At 37.6% G+C, this 12,283-nt stretch overlaps 1 protein-coding gene across 1 annotated transcript in view; it reads right to left on the bottom strand.

The window, feature by feature from the left end:
* GRM5 (glutamate metabotropic receptor 5) overlaps positions 1-12,283 on the bottom strand; it is a 481,197-nt gene that overhangs the window by 138,760 nt on the left and 330,154 nt on the right. The window contains exon 3 of the mRNA XM_090267802.1: positions 11,033-11,268. Within this exon, the coding sequence (XP_090123928.1) occupies positions 11,033-11,268 (236 nt within the window). The remainder of the gene's footprint in view (positions 1-11,032; positions 11,269-12,283) is intronic.

The following is a 12,283-nucleotide window of genomic DNA, read 5'->3' as shown; positions in this document are numbered from 1 at the left end:
AAAGTCCTTCAGGCATTGACATTTTGATGGCTGTGATTTTTAGTAAGATTGTTGTTATATGAGTTTTCTTTTGTTTTGGTTTTGATATTGATGTATTCATTGATACTTCAGTGAGAAATTGGAAGAGGCTATATAAAAGACTGTCAACTAGGTGTTATTATAGCTCATGAATAAATTATTCTAATGAAAAATAAATTATACTTAGAAAATTATACTAAGGTGGTATTAGTGGCTTTTCCATTAACATTTTACTGTTATTTGTCACATTGGTTTTCCATCTAGATTTAAAAAATCACTTATTTGTAATCTGTTCAGAATTAATTTCTAAGAGTTAGTCTGTTTCCAAGATGGCTTTGTTACTTATTCAAGGCTAGGAGTTTTCCTTAAGCTTTCTGATTCCTCAGCTTTTTAATACTTCATTCTTTATAAGGCTACTGATACTTTTTTACTATTATATTTAAATGCCTCTCATATATATATCCATTATACATTTATTTTTAAATATGTTTTTACACTTTGCCTTCCAAGAAGCTCCTAAGAAGTGATTCTGCTGCTGGGAATATACCCTAACAATCCCAAATCACAAGTTCAAAAGAACTTAAACATCCCTATGTTCATAGTGGTGCTATTTACACTAGCCAAGTGTTAGAAAAAGCCTAAGTGCCCATCAGTAAATGAGTGGATCAAAAAACTGTGGTATATTACACAATGAAACAATACCCAGCAAAAAGAAGGAAGGAACTTGTACCGTTTTTGACAGCATGGATGGAACTGGAGAATATTATGCTAAGTGAAATAAACCAGTCAGTGAAAGACAAATACGTTATGATCGCAATTAAAAGAGGAATGTAATGAACAAAATAAACTAATGGCCAAAGTAGAACCACAGGCATAGAAACATGGAACAGAATGAAAGTGACCAGACAGATGGGGGAAAGGGATAATGGTGGAAAGAAGGTGAAGGGACTAGACAAAGAACATGTATGAATGACCCATGGACACGGACAACAGTGTGGGAATTGACTCTAGGAGCAGATGGATGGGATGGGTGGAGGAGGGCAAAGAAGGAAAAACTGGGACAACTGTAATAGAATAACATTAAATAAATGATATAAAAATGACTAAAAAAAAGAATGTATGGGTATTTCTACTCTTTGCATTAAGACATTTTGCTTATTGAACTATCTATTAGGTTTAACATACTATGGACAGTGACTAAGGTGAAGCTTTGTTGTCTGAAATGAATTATAAACTTTTAATATTTATTACTATTCCAACTCAAAAATACTTGTCTCATGCATACTGCCTGATGAAAAAGCTTAAGGACATTATAGTATTTAGGAAAATGCTATACATATGCAGTAGTGTTACAGATACTGATAAACAAGGGCCTTTTTGAAGATAGGAATTGAGATGCTAAAAGGACATTTGAGTAAAGAAATAAGGTCAAGGGGCTGGAAGATGGCGGAGGAGTGAGGGGAGGCTGCGCTTTCAGGCTCCCAAGACCCATCTGTAGTTTGGACTGATTGCAGACAGAACATCTCAGTGAGCAGCTGGACACTGGCAGGGGTCGAGCCAAGGCACTGCTGGATTAGAGAAAACCATCTGTGAGTGACTTGTTTAGTGAGGATAGCGGAGGAAAGAGGGACAAGATGGGATTCCTGACTGGGGCGGCTGCCCGAGCTGCGGCTGGAAGTACACAAAAGCTTTTTGGCGACCACAGGCTTCCCCAGAGAGGAGTCAGGAGGAGAGCGGATCTCTGCCCGCTGGCAGAGACAGGACTCGACCAGGTGGCATTGGCGCTGAAGGACAGGAGACAGCGTACTGCTGTGCAAGTGAGAACATAATTATCCTTTACATTTTTCTTTGTGGACGGTGGAGAGGGATGGAAAGTTTGGGGGTGGTAGGCCGTTCTTGAGGAGCGCAGGTGCAGAGGTGCGCTCGCCCACTCCCCAACCCTCCCCTTGGGTCACACGGGTGTATATAAGGAAGTGCCCTCATTCACTGTCCCAGGTGCGTGGGGCCGCGAATCCAGGTGCCCCTCGGACATGCCCCAACAGACATAAGATCAGTGCCCCAACGGGAGCAGGGAGGGCCCTCTGGACACGCAGAAGATTGTGCGCAGACACCCCTGGCTAGCTCCAGTGGGCGCCAGGCCAGAGCGCAGACCACTTGCTCAGGCTCTGCTCGTGCCTACCCAGGCGGGTGCCGGAATGGAGGGTGGCTGCAGTGCGGGAATGGTGGGTGGCTATGGCGCAAGAACAGCGGTGGCAGTGACTCACAGATGCTCACTTCCACTGTGCTCAAGTGTCTGGGGCCCCACCCTAAGAGGCAAGAGACCAACTCCCAGAGTGTGGCTCAGCAGGACTGAGGCTAGCTTTTGGGCCGCCTTGCGCTCGCACAGGCAGGCGAGCACAAAAGCACCTCAGCCGGCTTCAATAGTCGCGAATCTCTCACTTCCACTATGCCCAAGGGTTTGGGGCTCCGCCCTAAGAGGCAAGAGACTAACTCCTGGAACGCGGCTCAGCAGGCCTGAGGCAAGCGCTCGGGCTGCCTTGGTGCACAGGGGCGCATGCACAAAGGCACCTCGGCTACCTCCAACAGATGCCAAAGGAACGCGCTGTGCCAGCCACTGCGGGCGCACACAGCTGCGGCAAGGAACAGGAACCTCTGACCCGCCTCATTAGACCAGCTGTGGACCCAAAAAGAAGACGACACACAAAGGCTGAACTGAGTAAAAACAAAAACAAAAAAAAAACAAAAAACAAAAAAAAAACTATATCTCTAATCTGTTTCATACAATCTCTCCCTCTCATCCTTTCTCTTTAATTATTGTTTGTTTGTGTGTCTAGTTTAGTCTCCCTTTCATCCTAAATAGAATATAATTACTATATAAATCCAATACTATACAATCCCACTTTCTTACTATATTCTGCATTCTTTACTCTTTTTCTTCTATTGTTATTAACATAGAATGTAAATATTACCTACTGTCTTGTATAGTCTCAACTATTATTAATCTATCATCCCCTCTCTCAAAAATTATATTTTTCCTCCCTAAAAACAACTCTTATCTATTCTTCCTATAATATAAAAGCTCCAATCTCTCTACATTTATATTAATACTGGTTCGTTGGCTGATGATAGCGGGATAGAGGGTGGGGGATATATTTGAGGGTGTGGGTCCACTGCCTGGGCTGTGTGTTTATGTTTTTAACAGTATCTCCACAAAAGAACTCAAGACAAAGTAGATAGAGTGACTCTGAATCAACTAGCCAGAAGGAAGGTCCTAACAAAGAGCATCTGAAATATAACCAGACAGCATAAAAAAACGACATAAAGGATAACCCAAGAACATCAGGCTGAGGAGATCAAAGAGACTGTACCACTGAAAACCCCAGATCTCCTATAAAGAATCTCATACCACAAAGGTGGGAAGCCAAAGGAGACAAACCCCAAAAACAAAAACAAACAAGAAAAATCCAACATGGTAAGACGCAGAAATAACCTCTCAATGAAAAGAAAAGAGGAATCTCCAGAAAGAGAGGTAGATGGAATAGACATAGCCCAAATGACAGACACGGAATTCAAAACAATGGTGGTGAAGAAGCTCAATATACTCGACAACCTTAAAAACAACTATGACAACCTCCAAGGAAGTTACCAACAGCTCCAAGAAAATTACAGGGAACTTGCAGAGAACCACACCAGCATAAAAAAGGCATAGAAACTATCAACAAGAACCAGGAAGAAATGAAGAATGCAATCTCTGAACTGAAAAACACAGTAGAATCAGTCAAAAGCTGACTAAACAAAGCAGAGGATCAGATTACTGAGTTAGAGGATAATATAGAAAAAAATTCCCAGACCATACAGAAAAATGAAAAAAGATTGAAAAAGTACAAAGAAGAAATAAGGGAATTACAGGATAGCACAAGGAAAAACAATATCAGAATCATTGGAATTAAAAAGGGATCAGAAGAACAAGGAATAGAAAAACTGATAGGAGAAATAGTGACAGAAAATTTTCCCAACCTGATGAGAGAAAAAGTTATACAAGTTCAGGAAGCACAGAGAGTTCCAATGAAGAGGAACCTTAAAAAACCCACTCCAAGGCACATCATAATTAAAATGGCAACATTCCAAGACAAAGAGACAATCCTAAAAGCAGCAAGAGAAAAACAACAAATAACATACAAGGGATCTCCGATAAGGCTATCGACCGATTTCTCAACAGAAACACTACAAGCCAGAATGGAATGGTCAAAAATATTTCAAGCAATGAAAAACAAAGGCTTACAACCAAGAATACTCTACGCAGCCAGGTTCTCATTCAAAATAGAAGGTGAAATAAGGAGTTTCACAGACAAAGGAAGAGTAAAAGAATATATCTCTACCAAACCAGCATTGCAAGAGATGCTAAAGGGAATGTTCTAAGAAAAAAGAAAAATAAATAAATAAATAATAAGAGGAGAGGAACACAGGTACAAAGGGAAATGAATAAATACACGTCAATAATAACCTTAAATGTAAATGGATTAAATGCTCCAATTAAAAGACATAGGGTAACAGAATGGATAAGAAAACAGGACCCACATATTTGTTCTCTACAGGAAACACACCTCGAAACAAAAGATTTACACAGACTGAAAGTAAAGGGATATAAAAAAGTATTCCAAGCAAACGGACCTGAAAAAAAAGCTGGGGTAGCAGTCCTCATGTCAGACAAAATGGATTTCAAAGCAAGGGCAATAAAAAGAGACAAAGAAGGACATTTAATAATACTTAAAGGAACAATCCATCAAGAAAATATAACACTGATAAACATATATGCGCCCAACATAGGAGCACCCAAATACATAAAGCAAATACTAGAAGACCACAAGAAGGATATTAACAACAACACACTCATAGTAGGGGACTTCAACACTCCATTATCAAAAATAGACAGATCACTGAAGCAAAGAAACACCAACGATATACAGGCATTGAACAACACACTAAACCACATGAACTTAACTGATATATATAGAACTTTCCACCTCAAAGAAGCAAAATATACATTCTTTTCAAAGGCACATGGGACATTTTCAAAGATAGACCACATGATAGGACACAAAACAAGCATCAACAAATTCAAGAAAATTGAAATTATATCAAGCATCTTTTCAGTCCACAATGCCTTGAAACTAAAAATCAACCTCAGAGGAAAAAGTCAAAGACACCCAAACTCATGGAGAATGAATAACATGCTATTAAATAATGAATGGGTTAACAATGACATCAAAGAAGAAATCAAGAAATTTCTAGAAACTAATAATAATAAACACACAACAGCCCAAAACCTATGGGACACAGCAAAAGCAGTCCTAAGAGGGAAGTTCATAGCAATACAGGTATATCTGAAAAGGATAGAATAATGTCAAATAAAAAATCTAACCCTAAAGCTACAAGAACTAGAACAACAACAACAAACAAAGCCTAGGGCAAGAAGGAAGGAAATCATCAAGATCAGAGCAGAATTAAATGACATAGAGACTAAACAAACAATCCAAAAGATCAACGAAACTGGGAGCTGGTTCTTCGAAAAAATAAACAAAATCGACAAGCCTCTTGCCAGGCTCATCCAGAAAAAAAGAGAGAAGACCCAAATAAACAAAATCAGAAATGAAAGAGGAGAAATCACGACTGATACCACAGAAATAGAAACGATAGTAAGAAATTACTACAAACAACTGTATGGCAAGAAATTTGACAACCTAGAAGAAATAGACAAATTTCTAGAAACATATAACCTTCCAAACTGAATCAAGAAGAAGTGGAAAGTCTCAACAGACCAATAACAAAGAAGGAAATTGAAATAGTAATAAAAAATCTCCCTGCACACAAAAGCCCTGGACCGGATGGCTTCACAGGCGAATTTTACAAAACATTTAGGGAAGAACTAACTCCTACCCTCCCCAAACTATTCCAAAAAATCCAAGAAGAGGGAAAAATCCCAAACTCTTCCTATGAAGCCAGTATTATCCTAATTCCAAAACCAGGTCAAGACACAACAAAGAAAGAAAATTACAGGCTAATATCACTGATGAACATAGATGCTAAAATCCTCAATAAAATATTGGCAAACGGGATCCAGCAATACATCAAAAAGATCATACACCATGATCAGGTGGGATTCATCCCAGGGATGCAAGGATGGTTTAATATTTGCAAATTAATAAATATAATACATCACCTACACAGAATGAAAGACAAAAATCACATGATTATATCAATAGATGCAGATAAAGCATTTGATAAAGTACAACACCCATTTATGATGAAAACACTCAGCAAAATGGGAATAGAGGGAGCATACTCTAACATAATTAAGGCTATATATGAGAAGCCTGAAGCCAACATCATACTCAATGGACAAAAACTGAAAGCATTCCCCCTGAAATCAGGAACTAACAAGGCTGTCCACTCTTTCCACTCCTATTCAACATAGTCTTGGAAGTCCTAGCCACAGCAATCAGACAAGAAAAAGAAATAAAAGGCATCCAAATTGGGAAAGAAGAAATAAAACTATCATTATATGCAGATGACATGATAGTATACCTAGAAAACCCTATAAACTCTACTAAAAGACTACTCGATATAATAAGTGAATTTGGCAAAATAGCAGGGTATAAATAAATATACAGAAATCTAAGGCATTTCTGTACACCAACAATAAAATCTCAGAGACAGAAACAAAAAGCAAAATACCATTTACTATAGCAACAAGAAAAATAAAGTACCTAGGAATAAACTTAACCAAAGAGATAAAAGACCTGTACTCTGAAAATTATGTAACATTGAAGAAAGAAATTAAGGAAGATACAAATAAATGGAAGCAAATTCCATATTCTTGGATGGGAAGAATCAACATCATCAAAATGGCCATACTACCCAAAGCAATTTACAGATTCAATGCAATCCCTATTAAAATACCAATGACATATTTCACAGACCTAGAACAAATACTCCATAAACTCATATGGAACCAAAAAAGACCCTGAATAGCAAAAGCAATCTTGAGACAGAAGAGCACAGCAGGAGGAATCACAACACCAGATATCAAACAATACTACAAAGCCACTGTGATCAAAACAGTCTGCTACTGGCATAAGAACAGACATATAGATCAGTGGAACAGAATAGAGAGTCCAGAAATAAACCCAGGCCTCTATGGTCAACTAATATTTGATAAAGGAGGAAGAAACATAAAATGGAGTGAGAAGAGCCTCTTTAACAAATGGTGCTGGGTGAACTGGACAGGGACTTGCAAAAAAATGAAACTAGACCACCAACTTACACCACACACGAGAATAAACTCAAGATGGATCAAACACTTAAATGTAAGATGTGACATCATAAAAGTCCTAGAGAAAAACATAGGCAGGAAAATTTCAGATATCTCACGTAACAATATCGTCACGGATATATCTTCTAAGGCAAGAGAAATAAAGGAAAAAATAAACAAATGGGACTACATCAAACTAAAGAGTTTCTGCTCAGCAAAAGAAAACATCAGCAAGATGAAAAGGAAACCAACCATATGGGAAAACATATTTGCCAATGACATCACAGACAGGGGACTGATCTCCAAAATATATAAAGAGCTTATATGACTCAACATCAAGAAAACAAACAACCCAATTAAAAAATGGGCGAAAGACCCGAACAAACACTTCTCCGAAGAGGACATACAGAAGGTCCATAGACACATGAAAAAATGCTCAACATCATTAGCCATCAGGGAGATGCAAATAAAAACCACAATGAGATACCATTTTACACCAGTCAGAATGGCCATCATCAACAAAACAACAAACAACTAGTGCTGGCGAGGATGTGGAGAAACGGGAACCCTACTGCACTGTTGGTGGGAATGTAGACTGGTGCAGCCACTATGGAAAACAGTATGGAATTACCTCAAAAAACTAAAAATGGAACTGCCATTTGAACCAGCGCTTCCACTGCTAGGACTATACCCAAAAAATCCTAAAACCCTAATTCAAAAGAACTTATGTTCATAGGAACACTGTTTACAATAGCTAAGTGCTGGAAACAGCCTAAATGCCCATCTATAGATGAGTGGACCAAAAAACTGTGGTACATTTACATAATGGAATACTGTGTAGCAGAAAGAAAGAAGGAACTCCTGCCATTTGCAACAACATGGATGGAACTAGAGAGAATTATGCTTAGTGAAATAGGCCAGGCAAAGAAAGAAAAATACCATATGATATTACCTAATACAGGAAACTAAAGAGCAACACAAACAAACGAACTAAATAGAACAAAGAGCAGTCAACAGGGGGGAGCGGGGAGGTAGAGAAGGGGGATAAGTAAGGGAAGGATCTAGTCAAAGAACGTGTATAAATGACTCATGGACATGGACAACGGGGAGGGATATGATTATGGGAGAAGGGGTGGGCTGGGTGGGTCGAGAGAAATGGGGGAAAAATGGGACAACTGTAATTGAAAAACTAAAAAAAAAAAGAAATAAGGTCAAAAATAGAGATTAGTGAATATCTGAGTAACTATTATTACATTTTATAGTCATACACAAATAATTTTAAGATTTATTTTTACTTTTTGATACCTTTGACCTATATATTGATGATTACATAATGCAAATTTGATGGCGATGTTTTTAAAATTATAATATTCTACCTTTTTAGTGGAGTATATTGCTTACACTCTAGACAAATTTGAGTTTAATTCTAAGTTTCAGTGCTTAATAGTTAAGTGACCTTGAACAAGTTAATTTGTCTCTCTAAATCTGAGTTTTGTTAGCTTTAAAGTAAGGATAATAGTACTTCCCTCATGGAGAAGAATAATAAAGGTATTACACATGTGTCCATGTTTATACATGAACTGACGTCTGGGGTCACATAAGATTCCTAAGGGGTGGGAGACTACTGAGTACTTTCTAGTACTGGAGTAAGGAACAGATTCTGAGCAGAGATATCACATCAGGGTGCTCATGGGAGAGACAGAGAGCTACAGCCACAGGTTCAAAGGGAGGATTTCACAGAACATTTCCATGGAAATACTGTTTTCATGGAAATCAAGTTTTTCAAGACTATATCTAAGTAAGAGCTCCAGAAGGAAAAAAAGAGAAACAAAGCACTATTTCAAGTGGAAGATACTTCCGACAAAAAGAAGTGGGACAAGAACACTAGTACAAAAGAGGGCAAAGACCAACTGGAAAAATTCTCTTAATTACACGGGATAGTTAGCATTGTCACTAACTCCTTAGTAAAGAGGAACTAGAGATGGGATCAGATATACTGCTTGCCCATTATAACTTCTCCAATATAGCTACATACACTAATTTTTACACAATCATAGAATGGGAACATAGAGAGGCATAATACCCCAAATCTCAAAAGAGGAGAAAAGTCTGTGTCCTTCAGAAATTGGATAGAACTGTGAAAGATATGATAACAGTCATAAAATTGAAATTGTGAAAATAAATCAGAACACTGTTTATTCCTACACATTTCTTCATAAAAATAAATAAAAACACAGTAAATGAATAAGCATTTGAAGATTTTGGACAACAGTTAGCAGGATATGGAAAGTAAAAGAGAAACAAAGCTAGTCTCACACTGTGCTTCTACCATTTCTGGATTTCATTGACCAGTAAAATATACGCACTCCAGCATCTGTCTCCTCTACCCAATAGGAGCTGGCATAAAGTTAAGTTTTTATTTTACTAAGCACTGATGTTTAAAAGCAATCACAAACCACCATTTACTATCTCCACCATTTCACAAAAGAATGAACTGATACAAAAAACAGAGGATCGACAAACTCAGAGGAAAATGCATTATGAAAAACTTACTCCATTATTCCTATTTTTCTCATTTTGGTGCTGGTATGTGACAACTTTCCTGGGAACTGGCATTAGTTCATGGACCAGGATTTCAAACCTACTACCCCAATACACTCTTGTGTTCCAGCATCATGGATGAAGGCACCTACCTTACCAACTAAAATACTTTACTTTGATGCAAATGTATACAAAGTTCCTGTTACTCCTGTGGGCTAAGTCGGTACAAACAAGTCCCTTACCAATTTTAACAGACATTAACCTTTTAAGGCATTGACAATATTGGTCCTAGCTGGTTACTAGAATCAAGATTTCTTTTGGACATGCTGCAGCCGAAAACAAACTCTTAAAGTGAAGAGTCTACGTAGTATATTTATTATACTGGTCTTGTAAACCAGAGAAGGGATTTACTTTCCCCATAGACCTCAAGGAAGGGGGACCAAATCCCCCACTATCAACACCCAAAGCTGAAATTCTACTTTAAACTATTCCTTGAACAGCCCCCTTATGCATGCATACTATAATAACCAAATGTTTTGTTTAACCCTTGTACCAATGACAATGTTGAACTGTAATTTTTGTTGGCATGACTAGCTCTCTTAAAACACACTAAGCGCCTTGAAGACAAGAACTAGTTTTCCTTATTTTGGTGCCTTTACAACTTACAACTAAAGCAATATTTGGCACATTATCAGGTTATGTGTCTCGAAACATCATATTTATATATAGCACTTCCCTGCTACTATTTTATGGTTTATTGGTGCAAGTAGAAATTGGCTTCATCCTTCAACATTCACTTATTCATTCATTCTTATGTCTCACAATGTGCTAACTACTAAAAATCAAAGAGCAGTATGTAGTTGCCTTTGAGGTTCTCAAGAACAACCTGCGAGTCTACTATGGAACTCACATTACCCTTTTAGCACAATGCCAACATTTTGAATGATATAAATATAAATAATCTAATAATTTTAAATTTCAATTGAGTAGACACTGCTTTCCTATGAGAATAAACCCTGTTTAATCACTGTAAGTAGCAATACTCAGTTTATGTAAGAGCCCTCCTCCCCAACAGATTACAGCTGCTATCCCTATGACACAGTGTACTTAAATTGGAGCCTCAGCCTTATCCACTTTAAATGAAACGATAAGTCTGCTTACTATTGCAGGTCTTGTTGTATTTGCTGTTCTCCTGTGCAAACCCTTCCAGCCGACACTGAAAACGATGCTGCCAAAATTCTTGAAACCAAGGGTTTCGGAGGTTTGTTTCTGGCCGGAGCTTCAGATAATAATCATCAAACCACTTGACATCAGGAGATTGGAGCTTGATTGTGATTCCACCAACAGCTTCTCGCTGATAGCCATCTGTGACATCATACCTGTCAGCCCATCCATCACTGTGGGGAAAGAGAAAACCCTTTAGCTTAGAACAGATATGTCCTAAGCCTATGATTCCATTGGCTTTCCTTTTCCAAAGATGTCATTAAATAGCTACTTCAGGCCGTACCACTGTCCTGCATTGCACCTATATGATTACTGAGATAGCAGCTTGATAGAATAAAAAAGTGCAAAACACAATGGAAACTTTGGGTCTAAGAGTGCTGGAAGGCACCAAGCCCACTTTGAACTGCAGAGAATAACCTAATGCTTTGGCAGAATTTTACTGGTTGCAAAATACAATGTATGCCTGGAAGCTGCATAATATCACCATTTACACTATTTACTGAACATTTTATAGCTATTTCAAGTTAACTTCAAATACATTTTTTCCTTATAGTAATTATTATAATGATCATAAAATAAGAATGAAACATATATATAAGACATGCTTATTATTAACTTCTATGACACAATATCCTTCCTCCCTTTCTCCTCTCTTTCTTTCCTTTCTCTCTTTTCTTTTCTTTCTTTCTTTCTTTCTTTCTTTCTTTTCTTTCTTTCTTTCTTTCTTTCTTTCTTTCTTTCTTTCTTTCTTTCTTTCTTTCTTTCTTTCTTTCTTTCTTTCTTTCTTTCTTTTCTTTCTTCCTTTCCTTCTTTCCTACACTTTACAAATGAATTATAGAGAGGTTTAAAAAAACCTGCTGATTATAAACATTCTATTCAATATTGATTTGTCAGAGCCTGAAACTGAAGTCCTTATAGTCCATAGCCCATATATTTTTTTCTTATCTCATGCTTTTTCTCTAATGCACTTAAAATACACATATGAAATTATGTTTTACATTGGAGTGATTGAAAGAACATCTTAACAATATGCCATCAAGGATGGTGTCAGGGTGCATACTCCTCAACAGCACCATCATTCTATGTACTGATCACTCAAAGTAATCTAGAAATTTCACAATAAAAGAGTTGAAATCAGAGAATTCATGTTATAATGGTTTGCATATAACAGAATAAGGGAAAGTATTC

The sequence above is a fragment of the Furipterus horrens genome, unplaced genomic scaffold (assembly GCF_987537825.1).
Source record: "Furipterus horrens unplaced genomic scaffold, mFurHor1.1.pri manual_scaffold_2, whole genome shotgun sequence".
Taxonomy (NCBI): domain Eukaryota; kingdom Metazoa; phylum Chordata; class Mammalia; order Chiroptera; family Furipteridae; genus Furipterus; species Furipterus horrens.
The sequence above is the reverse complement of the archived record's forward strand: the minus strand, read 5'-3'. Positions and strand labels throughout refer to the sequence as shown.